This window comes from Oncorhynchus mykiss, chromosome 19 (genome assembly GCF_013265735.2).
Source record: "Oncorhynchus mykiss isolate Arlee chromosome 19, USDA_OmykA_1.1, whole genome shotgun sequence".
In the NCBI taxonomy this organism is placed as follows: Eukaryota; Metazoa; Chordata; class Actinopteri; order Salmoniformes; family Salmonidae; genus Oncorhynchus; species Oncorhynchus mykiss.
In genome coordinates this window covers 34,100,307-34,123,060 of record NC_048583.1, presented here as the reverse complement: position 1 = coordinate 34,123,060, position 22,754 = coordinate 34,100,307, and the positions used below count along the sequence as shown (strand labels likewise).

General features: G+C 44.7%; 1 protein-coding gene across 13 annotated transcripts in view; it reads right to left on the bottom strand.

The window, feature by feature from the left end:
- Positions 1–22,754, bottom strand: part of LOC110497716 (apoptosis-stimulating of p53 protein 1) — a 43,916-nt gene that overhangs the window by 17,879 nt on the left and 3,283 nt on the right. For 7 of the 13 annotated variants that reach the window (XM_021574012.2, XM_021574014.2, XM_021574015.2 and 4 more), the window contains exons 1-4: positions 17,327–17,580; positions 14,479–14,626; positions 11,800–11,919; positions 9,495–9,565 (exon numbers count right to left, since the gene is read on the bottom strand). In XM_021574012.2, coding sequence (XP_021429687.2) covers positions 9,495–9,565; positions 11,800–11,919; positions 14,479–14,626; positions 17,327–17,470 — 483 coding nt within the window. In that variant the 5' untranslated portion in view covers positions 17,471–17,580. Of the gene's footprint in view, positions 1–5,223; positions 6,201–9,494; positions 9,566–9,864; positions 10,759–11,799; positions 11,920–14,478; positions 14,627–16,380; positions 16,463–17,326; positions 17,581–22,754 lie in introns of those variants that run through there. The other 6 variants (XM_021574019.2, XM_021574018.2, XM_036954693.1 and 3 more) reach the window with 6 other exon arrangements.

Here is a 22,754-nt window from a genome sequence, read left to right as displayed (position 1 = left end):
GCTGCTGACTGTATGAGTAGCTATGTTGACTATTACATATAATAGTAATATTGTGACAACGATGTAGGCTGTGTGTAGCGGTTAGCAATTATGATATCAAGGTTTGGCCTGGATAGGTTTTTTCGCCTGGTCACAGAAAGCTGATGTATTGTGCACTGAAGTTCACAAGTGAAGGAAAAATGTGAGAGGAGAGCGCGTAGATGCGAGAAGGATTACAACGTTCAAATGGACCATGGTTTTTTTATGTGGCTGCTATGAAAGTGAACTGTGTCTGTGTGTGATCAGGGGTGCATTCCACCGATTCTGTTGAAAAACATTTCTTAATCTTGGAACCACCCATCCCGGATCCGGGAGAATTGTCATCAACAACGCTGAATAGCATAGCGCCACAGTCAAAAAATATTACTAGAAAATATTCATATTCATGAAATCACAAGTGCAATATAGGAAAACACAGCTTAGCCTTTTGTTAATCCACCTGTTGTCTCACATTTTGAAATTATGCTTTACAGCAAAAGCAATACAAGCGTTTGTGTAAGTTTTTCGATTGCTCGACAAAACACGACAAGTACACATAGCATCAGGTAACTTGGTCACGAAAATCAGAAAAGCAATCAAATTAATCGTTTACCTTTGATGATCTTTGGATGTTTTCACTCACGAGACTCCCAGTTAGACAACAAATGTTATTTTTGTTCCATAAAGATATTTTTTATATCCAAATACCTCCGCTAGTTTGGTGCGTTATGCCCAGGAATCCACCGGAAAGAGCGGTTACAACAACGCAAACAAAAATTCCAAATTATATCCATAATGTCCACAGAAACATGTCAAAAATGTTTATAATCAATCCTCAGGGTGTTTTTCAAATATCTATTCGATAATATATCAACCGGGACAGTTGGCTTTTCACTAGGACGGGGAGTAACAATGGCCGCCTCTCTCTTTTGCGCACAAATCCCTCTGAGAGCCCCCTCCTGTCCACTTACGCAATGTGGTCGTTAACGCTCATTCTTCAAAATAAAAGCCTGAAACTATGTCGAAAGGCTGTTGACACCTTAGGGAAGCCATAGAAAAAGGAATCTGGTTGATATCCCTTTCAATGGGCAATAGGGATGCATAGGAACACAGGGGTTTCAAAATAAGAGTCACTTCCTGATTGGATTCTTCTCAGGCTTTCGCCTGCAATATCAGTTATGTTATACTCACAGACAATATTTTTACAGTTTTGGAAACTTTAGTGTGTTCTATCCTAATCTGTCAATTTTATGCATATTCTAGCATCAAATAGGCCGTTTACTTTGGGAACGTTATTTTTCCAAACATAGAAATAGAGCCCCCTAGCTTCAAGAGATTTTAACGGAAGTAAACAGAACAAAACGGGGATAAACATTCCTAAATTTGTGTTTCTTTATATTCACTATTTTCTACATTGTAGAATAATAGTGAAGACATGAAAACCATGAAATAACACGTGGTAACCAAAAAAGTGTAAAACAAATCAAAATATATTTTAGATTTGAGATTCTTAAAAGTCCACACTTCGACTTGATGACAGCTTTACACACTATGGCATTCTCTCAACCAGCTTCCCCTGCAATGCTTTTCCAACAGTCTTGAAGGAGTTCCCACATATGCTGAGTACTTAGTGGCTGATTTTTCTTCACTCTGCGATAAAACCATCTCATTTGGTTTGAGGTCAGGTGATTGTGGAGGCCAGGTCATCTGATGCAGCACTCCATTACTCTCCGTCTTGATCAAATAGCCCTTACACAGCCTGGAGGTGTGTTGGGTCATTGTCCTATTGAAAAACAAATTATGCTCCCACCAAACGCAAACCAGATGGGATGGCGTATTGCTGCAGAATGCTTTGGTAGCCATGCTGGTTAAGTGTGCCTTGAATTCTAAATAACTCACTGACAGTGTCACCAGCAAAGCACCACCACACCTCTTCACACCTCCTCCTCTATGCTGCACGGTGGGAACCACAAAGGACAGTTTTCCACCGGTCTAATGTCCATTACTAGTTTTTCCTGGTACCAAGCAAGTCTCTTCTTATTATTGGTGTCCTTTAGTAGTGGTTTCTTTGCAGCAATTTGACCATGAAGGCCTGATTCACGGTCTCCTCTGAACAATTGATGTTGAGATGTGTCTGTTACTAGAATTCTGTGAAGCATGTATTTGGGCTGCAATCTGAGGCTGGTAACTCTAATGAACTTATCCTCTGCTGTGGCTGTCCTCATGAGAGACAGTTTCATCACAGCGCTTGATGGTTTTTGCGACTACACTTTCAAAGTTCTTGAAATTTTCCAGAATGGCTGACCATATTTTAAAGGAAAGTAGTTTTAAAGTAGTTTCTCTTTGCTTATTTGAGCTGTTCTTGCCATAATATGGACTTGGTCTTTTATCAAATAGGGCTATGTTCTGTATACCACCCCTAACTTGTCACAACACAACTGATTGGCTCAAATTCATTAAGAAGGAAAGAAATTCCACAAATTAACTTTGAACAAGGTACATCTGTTACTTGAAATGCATTCCAGGTGACTACCTCATGAAGCTGGTTGAGAGAATGCCAAGCATGTGCAAAGATTTCATTAAAGCAAACAAATATAAAATACATTTTGTTTAACACTTTTTTGTTTACTACATGATTCCAAATGTGTTATTTCATAGTTTTGATGTCTTCATTATTATTCTACAATGTAGAAAATAGTAAAAATAAAGAAAAACCCTTGAATGAGTAGGTGTGTCCAAACTTTTTATAGGTACTGTACATAAACTTAGCAAAAAAAGAAACATCCCTTTTTCAGGACCCTGTCTTTCAAGGATAACTTGTAAAAATACAAATAACTTCACAGATCTTCACTGTAAAAGGTTAAAACACTGTTTCCCATGCTTGTTCAATGAACCATAAACAATTAATGAACATGCTCCTGTGGAACGGTCGTTAAGACACTAACAGCTTACAGACGGTAGGCAATTAAGGTCACAGTTATGAAAAGTTAGGACACTAAAGAGGCCTTTCTACTGACTTTGAAAAACACCAAAAGAAAGATGCCCAGGGTCCCTGCTCATCTGCATGAACGTGCCTTAGGCATGCTGCAAGGAGGCATGAGGACTGCAGATGTGGGCAGGGCAATAAATTGCAATGTCTGTATTGTGAGACCCCTAAAACAGCAACAACGTCGCCTATGGGCACAAACCTACCGTCGCTTGACCAGACTGGATTGGCAAAAAGTGCTCTTCACTGACGAGTCGCAGTTTTGTCTCACCAGGGGTGATGGTCGGATTCGCATTTATCATCGAAGGAATGAGCGTTACACTGAGGCCTGTACTCAGTGCGGGATCAATTTGGAGGTTACACTGAGGCTTGTACTCAGAGCGGGATCAATTTGGAGGTGGAGGGTTCGTCATGGTCAACTTGTTGTCAATCTCAACGCTGTGTGTTACAGGGAAGACATCCTCTTCCCTCATGTGATACCCTTCCTGCAGGCTCATCCTGACATGACCCTCCAGCATGACAGTGCTACCAGCCATACTGCTCATTCTGTGCATGATTTCCTGCAAGACAGGAATGTCAGTGTTCTGTCATGGCCAGCGAAGATCCCGGATCTCAATCCCATTGAGCACGTCTAGGACCTGTTGGATTGGAGGGTGAGGGCTAGGGCCATTCCACCAAGAAATGTCTGGGAACGTGCAGGTGCCTTGGTGGAAGAGTGGGGTAACATCTCACAGCAAGAACTGGCAAATATTGTGCAGTCCATGAGGAGGAGATGCATTGCAGTACTTAATGCAGCTGGTGGCCACACCAGATACTGACTGTTACTTTTGATTTGGACCCCCCCTTTGTTTAGGCACACATTTTTCCATTTATGTTAGTCACATGTCTGTGGAACTTGTTCTCTTTATGTCTCAGTTGTTGAATTTTATGTTCATACAAATATTTACACATGTTAAGTTTGCTGAAAATAAATGCAGTTGACAGTGAGAGGATGTTTATTTTTTTGCTGAGTTTATAACTAGGAATAAAGGGACAGATAATAAACAGTAGCAGCAGTATGTGATGAGTCAAACAAGTTAGTGCAAAAGGGTCAATACAGATAGTCCGGGTAGCTATTTGGTTGACTATTTAACTAACTATTTAGCAGTCTTAACGCTTTGGGTAGAAGCTGTTCAGGGTCCTGTTGGTTCCAGAGCATTGGTACCGCTAGCCATGTGGTAGCAGAGAAAACAGTCTATGACTTGGGTAGCTAGACTCTTTGACCCTTTTTAGGGCCTTCCTCTGACAACCCCTTGTATAGAGGTCCTGGATGCCAGGGAGTTTGGCCACAGTGATGTACTTGGCCGTACGCACTACCCTCTGTAGCACCTTGCTGTCGAATGCCAAGCAGTCGCCATACCAAGCAGTGATACAGCCAGTCAAGATGTTCTCAATGGTGCAGCAGTATAACTTTTTAAGATTCTGAGGGCCCATGCCAAATATTTTCAGCCTCCTGAAGGGGAAGAGGTGTTGTCGTGCCCACTTCACGACTGTGTTGGTTGTGTGCTCCACTACAGCCCCGTCGATGTGAATGGGGGCGTGCGCGGCCCTATGTTTCCTGTAGTCCACAATCAGCTCATTTGTCTTGCTGACATTGAGGGAGAGGTTGTTGTCCTGGCAACACACTGCCAGGTCTCTGACCTCCTCCCTATAGGCTGTCTCATCGTCATCATAGGTATGACTATAGCACTAGCTTAAATCATATGTAGTTTTAATCACACCCCATATGAATGGGGATCCTAAAGAAAAAGATGTAGGCTATAGAACATGTCTTACATATGTCAATTACACACACTAACGGGCAGCTATATTTAAAATCAGTGCCATTTGACAATAATTCATTTAATTATGCAATTATGACATATTGCATGATCAGTAAAATCCAGAAAAATGCTGATATTCAAACATGTAATAGCCTAATCACAGGGATTTGGGCATATCTTTATTCTTGCCTAGTTATATAAAGATTAAATTAAATTAAATAAATGATATTATTAGCTTTTTATGCATGCCTTATGGTACCATTCCTAGCCTTTATAGCATATATGGAATACAATGAAATGCTATACAAACCAATAAAAACACATGAAAACATATAGGCAGACAATATGTGACCTGCCCGAGAAACTTTACACCATGACAAAACATCAAAGAGATCTAATTTAAATTGGTTTTATTACCTGGTGGGCGTCCCAGGTAATTCTGCAAGATCGCACCTTAATTTTGCTGCATTGTCCTTCAACTGTAAATTCCTGTACAGCCTCAACATGTTTCCACTCCATTTTTTTCATTCAAATCGTTCCTCTACTCATCTAGTAAACGTAGCCCCGGTCACCGCGCCAATGAATGACAATGCACCGATTCCTATCGCAACTTTCGCACTTGTCCGATGCGGTGATTTACGAGTCTCTTCCTATGGCCCAAGAAGCACGGTTTGTTATTCCCCTCGTGTCACGTTAGAACATGTAAACCAGCGTGCGCATTCAGTAAACAGAGAGGACAAATCAAGTCCGTGACTCAGTCGGGATGAGATGGACAGGTATAGTTGTCACATCCATTTAGCCTGAAGAGTAATGGGTCACACTATATGTTCATACGACAAAACACCACTAGCTACCTTTTTTTTAAAATTACGTTGGCTATAAGAACATCTCAAACATGTATCAAAAGCGCCCATTCTTCGTCGCTGACGTGACTTTGTGACTGCGTAAGTTTTTCTCCCCTGTGAGGGATTTGTTCCAATTTTGACGTGCCAGCAGTTCTTTTCACTCTCCCTCTCTCGCTCCTCCTCTCCTCTCTATGCTGCTGGAGCCGGACTGCAGCACGAGAACATCCCCTCCCTTTCCCAAGCTCCTGCTGCCATAAAGTCTCTGCGCCACAGCTGTCTCCCGGACAGGTACTGGGACCCTCCTGATAATGCACATAATGGAAATTTAGGTTGGAACAAAACCTGCCAATCATTCCAGCGCTTTCATGCATCATATTCTAAAATGGCTGTGATCTCAGAAATACAGATTACACTTCTTGCATAATAAATGTGATGCTCAGTAGAACCTCAGAGTCAGTCTCAAACATAAATGAAACTGATTCAGTTGCTGCTTGCTCCACACACAAATCCCAATTCTAAGGACCTAATCATTATGACACCTAAACTGTCTTCAATTTTGATTCCCCCGCCCTGCAAAAAAAAAAATATACAATGGAAAAAGAGCAGATAATAATCTTTATCAACAAACCCTTGACCTGTTTTGACATAATCAAACGTATTCCCTAACACAGCTGTTATTTCTATAATTACACACAGTTGTGCAAACAAAGGTGTCAGTGTCATGTCAGCCATAAGGGTCCACCCAACCACTGCTGCCTGAGCCTTGCTCTGTTGTAGCCACAGCTCACTCCCTTACAACACATCCAGTAGCAGGAGCATGTGAGGGTGGAGGCAGCACACTTCATGTCTAGGAGAAAGAGAGGAAGGAAATGAACATACAGAGAGACATAGAGAGGGAGGATAAAGAAGAGGAGGGAAAGACACTGACAGACAATGAGATCAGCACAGTGTGCTGGCGTAGGCAACTTCTGTTTCTCCTAAAGTTGCCTCTGTCTCCACACTGAACTTTCAACTTTCAGTCTGGTCAAGTTGTAACGCTCTAGACTCTGGACCACATATGCCCATCCACAGGGTTCAGGTCTCAGCTTAGCCCTTCCTACCCGTCATTCATCCTTCATTGTCTCCCCCCTAACATCTGCCTATACTGTCTGAAAACCCATAAAAAGATCAAAGGATGTTCAAATCTCCAATCTCCATTAAAAAAAAATGATCGCTTGGATTGAGTTGGCCTACATATAAATGACAAGACACACACTTTCCTGGCAGTGAACTACTCCACCCTGTGAAGACAATGACGCACAGAGAGATATGAGATTGCTAAGAATCAACATAGTACAGTAGACTATTAAAGTACCATTTTTTTTTAAAAACAAAACCACTGACAGCCAACTACGACAAGCCCATGGGTTACAGCTTGAGTGCCCCTTGATCAGAAAGAGACATCATGCTACATGTTATCAATTAACAGTAGTCCTGAGTGTCTCAGTTGCTAGATCATAGCGCTTGCAATGTCAGGATTCCAGTTGTGGCCACCCATACATAAATGTTGCTTTGGATAAAAGTGGATAAAAGTGTCTGCGAAATGGCATATGTATGCATAAATGGCAAAAGTATGTGGACACCCCTTCAAAAGAATGGATTTGGCTATTTCAGCCACACCCATTGCTGACAGGTATATACAATCCAGCAGACACCCATGCAATCTCCATAGACAAACATTGGCAGTAGAATGGCTTTAATGATTGACTTTCAACGTGGAACCGTCATAGGATACCACCTTTCCAACAAGTCAGTTTGTCAAATGTCTGCCCTGCTAGAGCTGCCCCGGTCAACTGTGCGAGCTGTTATTGTGAAGTAGAAACGTCTAGGAGCAACAATGGCTCAGCCGCGAAGTGGTAGGCCACATAAGCTCACAGGACAGCCGAGTGCTGATGCACGTAGCACGTAAAAATCATCTGTCCTCAGTTGGAACTACTCACTACTGAGTTCCAAACTGCCCCTGGAAGCAACGTCAGAATAAGAACTGTACATTGGGAGCTTCATGAAGTTGGTTTCCTAGGCCAAGCAGCCACACACAAACCTAAGATCACCATGTGCAATGCCAAGCGTCGGCTGGAGTGGTGTAAAGCTCGCCGCCGTTGGACTCTGGAGCAGTGGAAAAGCGTTCTCTGGAGTGATGAATCACACTTCACCATCTGGCAGTCTGACGAATCAGGGTTTGGCGGATGCCAGGAGAACGCTACCTGCCCCAATGCATAGTGCCAACTGTAAACTGTAAAGTTTGGTGGAGGAGGAATAATGGTCCGAGGATGTTTTTCATGGTTTGGGCTAGTTCCAGTGAAGGGAAATCTAAACGCTACAGCATACAATGACATTCTAGACAATTCTGTGCTTCCAACTTTGTGGCAACAGTTTGGAGAAGACCCTTTCTTGTTTCAGCATGAAACCCCCGTGCACAAAGCGAGGTCCATACAGAAATGGTTTGTCGAGATCAGTGTGGAAGAACTTGACTGGCCTGCACAGAGCCCTGACCTCAACCCCATCGAACACCTTTGGGATGAATTGGAACGCCGACTGAGAGCCAGGCCTTTTTGCCCAACATTAGTGCCCGACCTCACTAATGCTCTTGTGGCTGAATGGAAGCAAGTCCCCACAGCAATGTTTCAACATCTAGTGGAAAGCCTTCCCAACTCCATATTAATGCCTATGATTTTGGAATGAGATGTTTGACGTGCAGGTGTCCAGATACTTTTGGTTATGTAATGTATTTACAGTAACCCCACCCCAGTAACTGTAACCTCAGCGCGCGCACACACACACACACACACACACACCACAGTGAGAATCAGCCCCCCCAAATGATCTTAAAACAGTTATTTCATGAGATTGTTGTAATCCATCAGGACTGACTAAGAGAACCAGTCCTGAATAAAAGCACTCAACTAAAGGTAGATGCACTGTCGCTAAACGTGTTAAGTTACTAGGCTAAATTATATTCTAAGTTATCTGCGTCTTTTAATACATTCATGGCGGCATCTGAACTTGAAGATGTGCGCATGTAACTCAAATCAAATTCAACTTTATTTGTCACATTCACCGAATACAACAAGTGTAGACCTTACCGTGAAATGCTTACAAGCCCTTAACCAAATGGCTGTCAATGAAGGACATAAGCGAACATTTGAGTGACAGATGAGTATCTCAGATCATAAACTGTGAAACTAAATGCAATTGCTTTTGAGCACTGCCTGGGGACAGCATCTAGGGGAAATTGTTGATATGTGACACAAAAATAATAGCCAAAGAAAGCAGTCAGGATTCCAGCCTGGGTCAGAGATGCCAGACCGTAGTAAGTTGAGCTTTATCTCCTGTTTTCACATGGACAAATTCTGAGGGAACTGTAATCATGCCTGTCACTAAGCCTTCTTCTAATCCTCTGTACTCTACAAACAACAACAGACACACACACACTCTAATACACACACTCACTCGAGCACAATCTAACACGCACGCACGCACACACACACACACACTTACTTGAGCACACCAACACACACACACACACACACACTCTCTGCCTCTCTCTCACAGTTAAAGACCCACTAAGAAAATCTCTTAAAGAGAGTGACCGAGGAAGTCCTTGGTATTACAGTAAAAACATTGTTTTTGGCCCTATGGATAGGAATTATTAAGACTTGAAATGCTAAATCATGATGCCATACAGCTTTCCTTCCCATTCACAAACCTAATGAGCAGGCAGGCATTTTGCCAGGAAGTGTGTTTGTTTACTGCAGTGTGTGAATGTGTGCATTTGTGTGTGTGTGTTGTGTTGTGAGGACTTACTCTGTCCTCACAAGGCTGGTCTGAGCTCCCTCTACTGCCTTTGCTGGACTGGTCCTGAGAGAGCTGTCTCCCTGAATAGCAAAGAAGGACATTACATCAGACAACAGTGCAAATAACCAGTCACTAACACAGTAGAGCAGTACAGAGTTAACAATATAGAGTACAATGACCAATCAAGAATCTAGATCACACATGACTCAATAATGAAACACAGAGGTCTACCAATCATGAGGAGAAAAACGCATTCCTAACAAAATTACATTGACATTACACCTACTACACAGGATAACATAACAGGATTGCATCAGGATACAGCCCAGGACAAATCTATCACGAGTCAGACATCTGATCACTATCACCGCAGCCATACCTTCTAGGACAACTCACTGCATTGCGGTCTTCTAACCAACTTCCAAACTCCCCTGTCACACTAGTCTGGATAAGAGCAGATGCCCGGCGCGGTACAGTATAGTACAGCCCCCACAGAGTCCTCATTCAGATAGTGATCTGGTCTAATGAGTCCAAACACTGAGCCAGAGCTGTCCAGGATCCAGTATTAAGTCTAATTATCATTGGTTGGTTCTCCACTGGGCCGGCGCGCCGTGCCATGCGACTCCAGTCCAGAGTCATAAGGGAGGGGCGTTTGTCCCAACCGTTTACCCAACCGTCCCTCCCTCAGGCACTCAGTCCAGTGTTCTGGACTCTCTATTCTCTTTGGCGAAACAGCCCCCCCCAAACTGTGTCATCTATAAATAGCTAGATGTTTAATTCCCTAAATCCTGGGCCTGAATCACTATGTGGGTAATCCTGTCAGTCAGCTGCAAATACCTCAACCTCAATGGGCCGGTCCTCATTACAATGCCCCTCAGGGCAGGGCTATAGGAGGTTCAACGTTAACGGCCCAGTCCTCATTATCCCCCAGGCAGGGCCTTAACATGTTCAACCTCAATGGGCCGACTTGTGCTAATTACAGTACAATGCCCCCCAGGCAGGTGTTTCTCTGTACTTGACTTCAACCTCAATGGGCCAGACCTGTCCTCATTGCAATACCCACCAGGCAGGCCTGTAATTAGAAATGTTCTCCTGCAACAGGGTAATCAAATTAAGATCCTACATCTGTAGCATGTTCCACATGGCTGGATTTCTCTTGCCTTGACTGTACCTCCCCCTCCCTCTGTTTGAAGGTGGGCTGGGAGTCTCTGATACCTTATCCTCCACTCTCAGGAAGTCAGTCTACAGTATAGATAGCTAACATGATAAGAACTAGTGAACAGCGGTAAAGCTCCTCTCTTTACTTAAGGCTAGTTCCAACTTCCCAGGCCTTTCTTCCACCCCTGGTTAGGCATCAGTTCCCCAGCCCTCCACGCCTGGTCAGGTCCCAGTCAGGCACCAGCCCCCTGCCCTCCACCCCTGGTCAGGCCTCCACCCTCCTTAACCCTGCAGGCCTGGGTGTCTCTCTCTCTGATCCATCTCAGGTGCACCGGTCAGAGGAGGTCACAGGCGAGGAGACCAATTAGCCACAAAAGAGATTAGTTACATAAAAGCCAGTCAGGCAGGCAGGCAGGCAGGCCAACCATACAGAGCCATCACACACGCACACAAACACTCAGCCACGTGGAAAGGGACAGACAGAGCCAGTTATGTGTCATGGAAAAACATGATTGAGAGCTCTAACAGGAACTCCGGAGTCAAAACAGAAACACACCTTCCTGTTCAGAGAAACAAAACAAAAGTACAGAGTATGTCCCAAATGGCATTCTATTCCATTTATAGTGCACTACTTTTGAGTCCTTTGAACCAGAGCCCTATGGGTAGTGCGGTATTTCGGGAATAGGGTGCCACTTGGGACACAAACATTGAGCTGTTCCAGAATTGAGAGCACATACTGCTTTTCATGACAACCTTCTTATGATAATGGCTTCTCAGTGAATGTCTGGTTTATGTTATCTGATATGTTACTAGCTAACTGAGAAACAGAATAAGTCTGTGCCAGAAATGGCACCCTATGTTTTATATGGAATAGGGTGCCTCTGTCCAAAAGTAGTGCACTCTATATGGAATAGGCTGCCTCTGGCCAAAAGTAATGCACTCTATAATGAATAGTTTCACTTCAGGTACAAAGGTAGCATACTATACAGGGAATAGGGTGCCATTTAAGATGTAGCCTAAACCATGGGTCAAGCCTAAATGTGCTGTTATAACTCCATGTCACTCATTGTCATATTTGGCTTGACAATGACAGCAATGGTGTTGGCAAGAGCATAAACAGATCTGGGACCAGGCCTGGCGAGGGCCAGTCACCCACCCTGGTTTCTGCTCTCTGAGGGGGAGTCTTCGTGTCTCAGGTAGAACCTGACCTCCATCCTCCTAGAACCCCACTTCTGCAGGTGCTCATACATCAGGTAGTCAAAGGGGATCACTCTCTCTGGGGAGGACAAGGAGGACAAAGTTATAACATAATTATAATATATACAACACTAATGAGAGGATCACTCTATGGGAGGAAGAAGAAAACAGGAGTTGTTGTTAGACACATAGACTTGCGTGATTATCTATTGGTGATTGTAAAGTGATATGGTGGGTTGATTGCCCCTCAGCCCTGATCATCATTAGAGATGAACTAAGTACTTTCTATTAATAGAATAGGATAAACCACATTAGTCCCCACAGCTATACTCTGGCACTGACGCACTGTATTGGGTCGCGATGAAGAGAAATACCTGTCTTCAGTAAAGAACCTATGAAAGTCAGGACAACCTTATTGACACTGTAGCTAGCTACTCTATGTTCCCTCACTAGAGCATGTGTTCATGCGCTCCCTGGCCTGTGCAGCCGGGTTGGGGCTGTGAAAACATTGAAATAGAATTACGATTCCATTCAAGTCAACATTCTGTAATGGGTGGACCGGCGGCCATATTGAGTGTACTGTCAAATTGCTGTCTGCGGTCTGAGCTTCAAAAACAAAACTGCTGTGGTCTGAGGTGCTTTTTCTGTTCCAGTAATTCTATTTCTACGTGACGACAGGCCCACAGGCTATGTGTGTAAACAAGCACCAGAGCCTGGAGGGTCACAGAGAGACATCCTGACCCACTTTCTATCCCGCCTCACTGTCTGTCTGGGACGTACAGGCTGCCTGAGACAAAAACATCATTGTTGTATGTCAGGGGCAGACCACCACTGCTTTTGTTCAGGGAGGGGAGAGGGTCATTAGCCAAGTAAAATTTCTAAATGATGGCTGGCTGTCAATGTCTGTTTCCACATTTTGTTGTGTTACAGCCTGAATTTAAAATGTATTAAATTGAGATATTTTGGTCACTGGCCTACACACAATACTTTATTAACTGTTACAAATTAATACAAATGAAAAGCAGTCTTGAGTTAGTAAGCATTCAACCCCATTTGTTATGACAAGAATAAATAGATTCAGGAGTAAAACTTTGCTTAAAAAATCACATAATAAGTTGCATGGACTCATGCTGGGTGTTTAACATTATTTTCTAACCTCATCTCTGTACCCCACACATACAATTATCTGTAAGGTCCCTCAGTCGAGCAGTGAATTTCAAACACGGACTCAACCACAAAGACCAGGGAGGTTTTCCAATGCCTTGCAACGTAGGGCAACTTTTGGTAGATGGGTAAAAAAAAAGTAGACATTGAATTACCTTTGAGCATGGTGAAGTCATTAATTACACTTTGGATGGTGTATTAATGCACCCAGTCACTACAACGATACAGGTGTCCTTCCTAACACAGTTGCCAGAGAGAAAGGAAACCACTCAGGAGGCCAATAATGACTTTAAATGGTTGTGATCGGAGAAAACTGAGAATGGATCAACAACATTGTAGTTTCTCCACAATCCTAGTGGAATGAAAAGAAGGAAGTCCGTACAGAATAAAAAAGATTCTAAAACATGCATCCTGTTTGCAACAAGGCACTAAAGTAATACTGCAAATCAAATTGCAAAGCAATTCACTTTTTGTCCTGAATACAAAGTGTTATGTTTGGGGCAAATCCAAAACAACATATTACTGAGTAACACTCTCCATATTTTCAATCATAGTGGTAGCTGCATCATGTTATGGTTTTGCTTGTAATCGTTAAGGACTGGGGAGTTTCAGGATAAGCACAAGCAAAATCCTTGAGGAAAACCTGGTTCAGTCTGCTTTCAACCAGACACTGGGAGATGAACTCACCTTTCAGCAGGACAATAACCTTAAACACAAATCTACACAGGTGTTGCTTACCAAGAAGACAGTGAATGTTCCTGAGTGGCCGAGTTACAGTTTTTATTTAAATCTATGTCAAGACCTGAAAATGTGTTGTCTAGCACTGATCAACAACCAATTTGACAGTGCTTGAAGAATTGTGAAAAGAATAAATGGCCAAATGTTGATCATTGCTATCCAGGTGTGGAAAGCTCTTAGAGACTTACCCAGAACGACTCACAGCTGTAATCACTGACAAATGTGATTCTAACATGTATTGACTCAGGGTGTTGAATACTTATCTAATCAAGATATATTCGTGTTTTATTTTTCATATTTCTTTTACAAATATGAGAATGTTTCTTTGACATTAGAGTATTTTGTGTAGATCGTTGACAAAAAAAAAGACAATTAAATACATTTTATTCCCAGTTTGCAACACAACAAAATGTCAAAAAAGTTAAGGCACTGTATATCAAGACATTCAGTTGAATAGATTCATGCAAAACTTGGAAGAAATCACTATAAATTCATTTTAAGAAAGTCATGAAGCAGAGACAAATTATAAAAAATACAGTGCTTTGCTAAATATCTGTAAAGCTAAGATTTTCAACTTGTCACTTTGCTCAGTGTATTTAGAGCTTGTGACACAGCTCAACACCAGTCAGTCAGTGTAGCAATAAACCAGTCAGTTAGTTAACCCCAGGAGGTTAGGGGTTGAAGATTAGGTTAAATAGGTTAGAGGTCAGAGGCTAAAGATGAAAGCATCCCTTACCTTTTCCCTTCCAGACCTCAGCCAGGTGACACACGTTCTCTCCAGCCTCCTTACAGAACTCAACCACATTCTTACAAGTGGTCTCTGGGGTGATGGGCACCTCTGTCAGCATCTGCTGGCAGTCACTCAGGTACACTGTCAGGATCATCTGCATGAGGGAGACAGAGAAATAGCTTGTCAAACATACTATATATCTCTGACGAAACATAGCCTGGGCTCATACTGTATATGCCTTAGCAAACTCTTATATCGTAGTCATGAAGAGTTGGCTACAGCACATACATACCTGGGATCAAGCTACTGACTGGGATCAGACTACTGGTAATAGTAGTTACAAGTATATACAACGTACATATGCCAGGAATTTGAATGCATGTAACCCAGGGAGGAAAGCTCTTGAATTACAGGAAATGTCCCCTTAGCTCCGGTTGCCCTCTAACCTAAATACATTTCCATCAAATGCTTTGCCTTAAAGACAGAGGCATTCAGGAGGGAGAGAGACTATTGAAGACTGAGCTGAGCTACAAACATTAAAGAGATATTACAAGCGCAAAGATAGTACAGGCAGACTGCCAAACCAACATGCGTGATTTGGTGGCATCATGACAAGTTTACTTCCGTTAGTGCCTACAACCTATTGGTAAATTAAAAACAAGATTGATTATTGAAATTCCTAGCACAAAAAAAAAAGAGGCAACACGAAGGTGTGTGTGTGCGCGTGCCTGCAATACAGTATTTGCTCTCAATAAAGAGTACTGAGAAACCACATTTATAAATAGGATTTCCTGGTAAAATGAGAAGTGACGTCCTCATTTCCAGATTGACAATCTGTAGTAAACGGAAATGGGGGATAATCTGCTAAATTTAGGATTAATCTACAAATTTGGGTTGCGGAATCCAAATATGTTCCTCCCTAAATGTCATACCCCCCTTCCTGCTGCAGCGGATACTTCCACGATAGGATTGACATAGACAGAGGTGCTTGACACGGGTCCCTTGGCCTGTATAAACCATCTGTATAAACCCTCTGCCTCCACTCTGTAGTGGCTCAGCCCAGCCCCATAAACATGTCTAAACCACAGACACACCGACCGAGACAAGCCCTGCAACGGGGCCGCACGTCCAGTCCAAGATGTAAGGTAATCTCTCACTGCCAGAGCACACGCACAGACACAGACAGATAGATAGATTGAGAGGAGGAATTCTGTAAAGCGCAGATTACAACATAGAGAGCACTATAATAATGAGATTATGGAGGTTATAAACATGTATATGTCTGTGTCCACAGGGTGACAAGTGAAAACATACACCAGGGGAGAGAGAGAGAGCATAAACAAATCCAGGATGGGAAGGTTATTGTAGGGGGAAAAGGATAATCTATGTTTTTCTCCTTAGGGATTGGCCTGTAGTGCTGTCGACTATACAGGGGGAAAAAAAGCACACAGGCCGCTCCGAACCATTCTATCAAACAAGAATCAACCAACAAGGTTCAGAAAACCCAAACCAGTCCTGAACTCATCATCGGTGCTAAATATTCTCTTGACACACAGGAACGTGTTTGCCAACACGCATGCATCTGTGATCTACTCTGTCCTGCATCTCTCAATGAAAGGTCAGAAACCAGACAGAAAAAAAGCTAAAAGAGAGGCAAAACCTACCTCTGCCTAATAGTATTAAACACTCAGTCACACTGAGCAGCCTTCTACACGTTAGTTCTGCACAGCCAGCCACACACGTTAACATTCTTAATAAACTTTCACACAGTCAAGTAACATTGTATATCTACAAAAATAAACCACACATACGCCTAACACCTAGAATCTAATCCCCTTGAAAATTCTGTGCAAAAAGATACAATACAAATTCATATGCATCAGCAACATTCTGTACTCAACCACATACATACTGTGCCTTTCCTGTCTCCTGTCTCCTCACCCGAACTACACTCATTCACTAACAAAAACATCAACAGCCCACCAAACACTTAAACTTACACAAACACTTAACATACAAGCACACTCTCCAGCTTCCCAAAATGACTCCTAGCCAGCTGTGAATGCCTTTTGCTATTTTAAGCAGCAGCACGAGTACCGTCAGAGTCAGACTCAAAGCTGGACAGGACAGAATAGCGGCAGCGCCCACCTCCCAGCCAGCTCCAGCCAGTCCAGTGCTACAGCTATAACCCTGTCTGTCTGTCTGTCTGTCTGTCTGTCTGTCTGTCTGTCTGTCTGTCTGTCTGTCTGTCTGTCTGTCTGTCTGTCTGTCTGTCTGTCTGTCTGTCTGTCTGTCTGTCTGTCTGTCTGTCTGTCTGTCTGTCTGTCTGTCTGTCTGTCTGTCTGTCTGTCTGTCTGTCTGTCTGTCTGTCTGTCTGTCTGTCTGTCTGTCTGTCTGTCTGTCTGTCTGTCTGTCTGTCTGTCTGTCTGTCTGTCTGTCTGTCTGTCTGTCTGTCTGTCTGTCTGTCTGTCTGTCTGTCTGTCTGTCTGTCTGTCTGTCTGTCTGTCTGTCTGTCTGTCTGTCTGTCTGTCTGTCTGTCTGTCTGTCTGTCTGTCTGTCTGTCTGTCTGTCTGTCTGTCTGTCTGTCTGTCTGTCTGTCTGTCTGTCTGTCTGTCTGTCTGTCTGTCTGTCTGTCTGTCTGTCTGTCTGTCTGTCTGTCTGTCTGTCTGTCTGTCTGTCTGTCTGTCTGTCTGTCTGTCTGTCTGTCTGTCTGTCTGTCTGTCTGTCTGTCTGTCTGTCTGTCTGTCTGTCTGTCTGTCTGTCTGTCTGTCTGTCTGTCTGTCTGTCTGTCTGTCTGTCTGTCTGTCTGTCTGTCTGTCTGTCTGTCTGTCTGTCTGTCTGTCTGTCTGTTCACCTTAGCCGCCCTGCATGGCGTCTTCCTGCCCTGGTTCCTCTGCTGCTGTTGCTGCAGCCCGGGACGGACCCTCTGGTGGAGCCAGGCCTTGTCCTTGGTTACACTAACCAGACTGTGCAGCACCATGCTGAAGAACCTCTTCATAGAGCCGGAGGGAGAAGACTCACACAGGCAGACAGATGGACAGGAGGGCAGGCAGGGCTGAGAGAGACTCACTGCGTGTCTGTCTGTGTGCACGGGTCTCCAAGTGTGTGTGTGTGGGTGACACCAGGCACAAGGCAGGAGAAGGGTAGGGGTGGGGGTGTCAGTGACTGAACGTGAGGAGCGTAGTCAAGGTGGGGGGGGGGGGGGGGGGGGTGATAAATGCAGCCATAGCCAGGGCCAGGCAAGGGGTAGGGGTAATATAACGCGGCCGGCCCCCTTCAGAATGAGATTCCCTAGGAACAGGAACAGCCGTGGGGCTGAGAGAGATAAGAGGCGCCTGGTGACACTAACCAGACCAGGCTGTCACTGTCATAGGGCATCAATAGGAGGAACAGGACACTCAGTGACCATAGACACATAATCATCCAGCTAAACAACACACAGAGGCATCCAGGCTGTATCACAACCGGCCGTGATTGGGAGTCCCATAGGGCGGAGCACAATTGTCTCAGCATCGTCGGCTTTGGCCGGTGTAGGCCGTCATTGTAAATAAGAATTTGATCTTAACTGACTTGCCTAGTTAAATAAAGGTTATGTAAAATAAAATAAAATTAAACACACACACACACACACACACACACACACACACACAGAGGCACAATGTCAAGAGCGTTTAGAGAAGGATTGGACCAAGGTGCAGTGTGGTAAGCGTACATCTTTCTTTGTTAGATGAACACCAAAAAAACAACAAAATATAAACGAACGTAACGTTTTGTAGCGCTAACACAGCAACTATACAAAAACAAGATCCCACAATCTAAGGTGGGAAAAAGGGCTGCCTAAGTATGATCCCCAATCAGAGACAACGATAAACAGCTGCCTCTGATTGGGAACCATACTAGGCCAACAAAGAAATAGAAACATAGATTTGCCCACCCAAGTCACACCCTGACCTAACCAAATAGAGAATAAAAAAGTCTAAGGTCAGGCGTGACAGTACCCCCTCCCCAAAGGTGCGGACTCCGGCCGCAAACTAGAACCTATAGGGGAGGGTCCGGGTGGGCATCTCATCTCGGTGGAGGCTCCGGTGCGGGACGCAGACCCCGCTCCGCTTGAAGCTCCCCCCACTTCGGTGGCTCCTCTGGTGCGGGGATCGTCGCCGGGGGCTCCGGACCGTAGATCGTCGTCGCGGACTCTGGACTGGGAACCGTCGCTGGAGGCTCCGGACTGGGGACCGTCGCTGGTGATCCTCACTGGAGGCTCCGGGCCATGGATCATCATTGGAGGCTTTGAGCCATGGATCATCACTGGAGGCTTCGTGCCATGGATCATCACTGGAGGCTTCGTGCCATGGATCATCACTGGAGGCTTCGGACTGGGGACCGTCGCTGGTGATCCTCACTGGAGGCTTCGTGCCATGGATCATCACTGGAGGCTTCGTGCCATGGATCATCACTGGAGGCTTCGTGCCATGGATCATCACTGAAGGCTTCGTGCCATGGATAATCACTGGAGGCTTCGGGCCATGGATCATCACTGGAGGCTTCGGGCCATGGATCATCACTGGAGGCTTCGGGCCATAGATCATCACTGGAGGCTTCGGGCCATGGATCATCACTGAAGGCTTCGTGCCATGGATAATCACTGGAGGCTTCGGGCCATGGATCATCACTGGAGGCTTCGGGCCATAGATCATCACTGGAGGCTTCGGGCCATGGATCATCACTGAAGGCTTCGTGCCATGGATCATCACTGGAGGCTTCGTGCCATGGATCATCACTGGAGGCTTCGTGCCATGGATCATCACTGGAGGCTTTGTGCCATGGATCATCACCGGAGGCTTCGTGCCATGGATCATCACCGGAGGCTTCGTGCCATGGATCCTCACCGGAGGCTTCGTGCCATGGATCCTCACTGGAGGCTTCGTGCCATGGATCCTCACTGGAGGCTTCGGGCCATGGATCATCACTGGAGGCTTCGGGCCATAGATCATCACTGGAGGCCCGAGTGCGTGGAACTGGCACAGGACGCACCGGGCTGGAGAGACGCACTGGAGGCCGGGTGCATGGAGCTGGCACAACGCGTCCTGGCTGGATACCCACTTTAGCTCGGTAAGTGTGGAGAGCTGGCACAGCACGTACTGAGCTGTGAAGGCGCACTGGAGGCATAGTGCGTAGAGCCGGCGCAGGATATACTGGGCCGTGGAGGTGCACTGGAGGTCTGGAGCGTAGAACTGGCACAACGCGTCCTGGCTGAATACCCCCTGTAGCACGGCAAGTGCGGGGAGCTGGCACAGGCCGCACTGGGTTGTGCTGGTGAACTGGGGATACCGTGCGTAGAGCTGCCGCAGGATATCCTGGGCCGAGGAGACGCACTGGAGACCAGGACCGCTGAGCTGGCACAATCCGTCCTGGACAGATGCTCACCTTAGCACGGCAAGTACGGAAAGCAGGCACAGAACGCACCGTGCTAAAGGTGCGCACTGGAGACACGGTGCGCAGAACCGGAAAACATGGTATCTGAACCGTGACCAACTTCTCATCGTAATTACAGGGAGTTGGTTCTTGTTCCCAACTTTGCTCCGCTCGCCACCCCATGTGCCCCCCCAAATTTTCTTTTGAGGCTGCCTCTCGGGCTTCCGTCGTCTCGTTGCTGTTCCTCTCTCGCTGCCTCAGCCTACTTCCATGGCAGGGTATTGTCCCCTGCCATTACCTCCTCCCAGGTCCAGGATGTCCTCCACTCCTGGGCACGCTGCTTGGTAACTTGGTGGTGGGATCTTCTGTCAAGAGCATTTAGAGAAGGATTGGACCAAGGTGCAGCGTGGTAAGCGTACATCTTTCTTTATTTGATGAACACCAAAAAAATTTATATATAAACGAACGTAACGTTTTGTAGCAGCAACTATACAAAAAACAAGATCCCACAATCTAAGGTGGGAAAAAGGGCTGCCTAAGTATGATCCCCAATCAGAGACAACGATAAACAGCTGCCTCTGATTGGAAACCATACTAGGCCAACAAAGAAATAGAAACATAGATTTGCACACCCAAGTCACACCCTGACCTAACCAAATAGAGAATAAAAAAGGCTCTCTAAGGTCAGGGCGTGACACGCACACATTCTGACTGTTCAAACGTTCAAATGTTCCAGCAGCTACATAACTTTTTATTTTTTGTTTAACCTTAATTTAACTAGGCTAGTCAGTTAAGAACAAAATCTTAATTACAATGACTTAAACCTGCTGAGAGGACAAAACTACAATAATTCCATTTGTTAGAGAACAAATGATCCCATCCCATCTCATATTTTCTTTCTCTATTCTCATTCACTTGATTTTTGGTCTGAAGAAGGGCAGAATGGATCTCCTGACTGATTTCCATGAAGCACAAATCTAATAGTTGTGCCAGCAGTATCCCGGGCCTTGTCGATAATAAATCTGAGGACACAAAGCAGGCGTTGTCGCAGTGGGCCTGGAGCTGGGCTGACTGATGAACCACTGCCTGGAAACAAATCCCTGTGATGCACAGTTTACCCTGTTACTCAGACCTCATCTACCAGGCAGAGCGAGATAGACAGTGAGTGTGAGTGTGTGTGTGCGCGTGTGTGTAAAACCCTTCTAATATCCACTTCTGACTCAGAGGCAGTCCTATGGGGCAAGATGTTTATAAACAAAGTGTCTTAAGCTCCTTAAAAGGAATACCCCCGAGGCATCAAACGAACCACATGAAAAGTATAACAAATCATTAGAGAGATTTGAGATACAGTATCTCCTTATCAGTGGATGGATTTGCAACATGTCTGATTGGTGGAAGATATAGTGTGTGTGCTACTTTTAACCAGGTCCCAGGACAGACAACAAAGATAAGAACCCAAAATGCAGACAGACAGTGTGAGGTTTCAGAGTCAGACACATTGGGACTGACCCGGACCAACCAACCGACACCTGATTTAGTGTCCTGGCTGGCTCCCCTGTGCAGCACAGTACAGAACAGTCAATAAAGTCTCCATAGCAACCACTGTGTCTGTGGAAACACGCTTGCCTGGCACCCCTAGAAAAGATCCCAGGCAGACAGTCCTGTTCTTCTTGAGATTGTGGAAGTTAAACACAGGACATGACTGTAAACAACACTCTCCATCCTCAGTCTATTCAATGGAGCTGACAGTCTCCCATTCACACAGCTGACATACATGCCTAGTGGGTTAGCACATTGACGCGGGACTGGGGGGGGAGTGTTTGCCATTAAGTCAAGAGGTTGAATGGAAGGTTCAGTTTTTATAAGGTGAGGATCTGAACCTAGTTTGTTTTGGTTCGGATGTATAGCTTTCTCTGTGATAGAACCCTGCCTTGGAGCAGCTGACATAGACTAGCACTGTTTGCTCCACGTTCTGCTACAAACAGAAATGTACTTTATCCTCTAGTTAGCGAGATCACAGTTGGGTTGAATTCCATTTCAATTCAGTCAGTTCAGCAAGTAAACAGAATTTCCAAATCCAATTTTCCTCTGTGATTTTCTCCCCGATTGGAATTGGAATTTCACTTTACTTCCTTAATGGACTGAATTGAAATGGTATTGACCCCAAACCTGAGAGGGAAGCATCAATACAAAAGGCACATGGCAGGAGTCATAACAACGACAGCTCCCTGCAGCTCGACTACACAGTGATATCATGCATCACTTACACTAATGAGAGCTGAGGAGGAGATTTTTAGACTCTGCCCTGATATGATCGAGGAAGAGAAGGAGGGGGACTCTCACTATAACAACAACAATAAGTCAGTAAATTAAACAGGTTAAGTCTGTAAGCCTACAACTGGCTACTGGTCAAGTCATGAGATGAGATGAGAGCGTACAAAATGGCTCACGATCAAAATCAGCCGGTTAACTACTGGAGGGCTCTGAACTTCATATTTGGCTTGTAACACTGCCGTTGTAGTAGGTTATATGCTATTGGTTGTGATGTTTATAATACTCAAGCCCCCAATGATAACTCATGTACAACCCAGTCTATTTTCCATGGAGGTTCAGCAGCTCAAAATAAGACTTAGAATAATACTCAGTCCACTAGCAGCTTGTCTTTTCTGACTATTCCACCCAAATGGTCAATTCCGCTGTCTGTTTAAAAGCTATGAGAGGGGTTGTAAATCTGGGTGGGAATAAAGGGAATAGGGAGGGAGTACAGTTAAAGTCGGATGTTTACATACACTTTAGCCAAATAAATTTAATCTCATTTTTTCACAATTGCTGACATTTAATCCTAGTAAACATTCCCTGTCTTAGGTCAG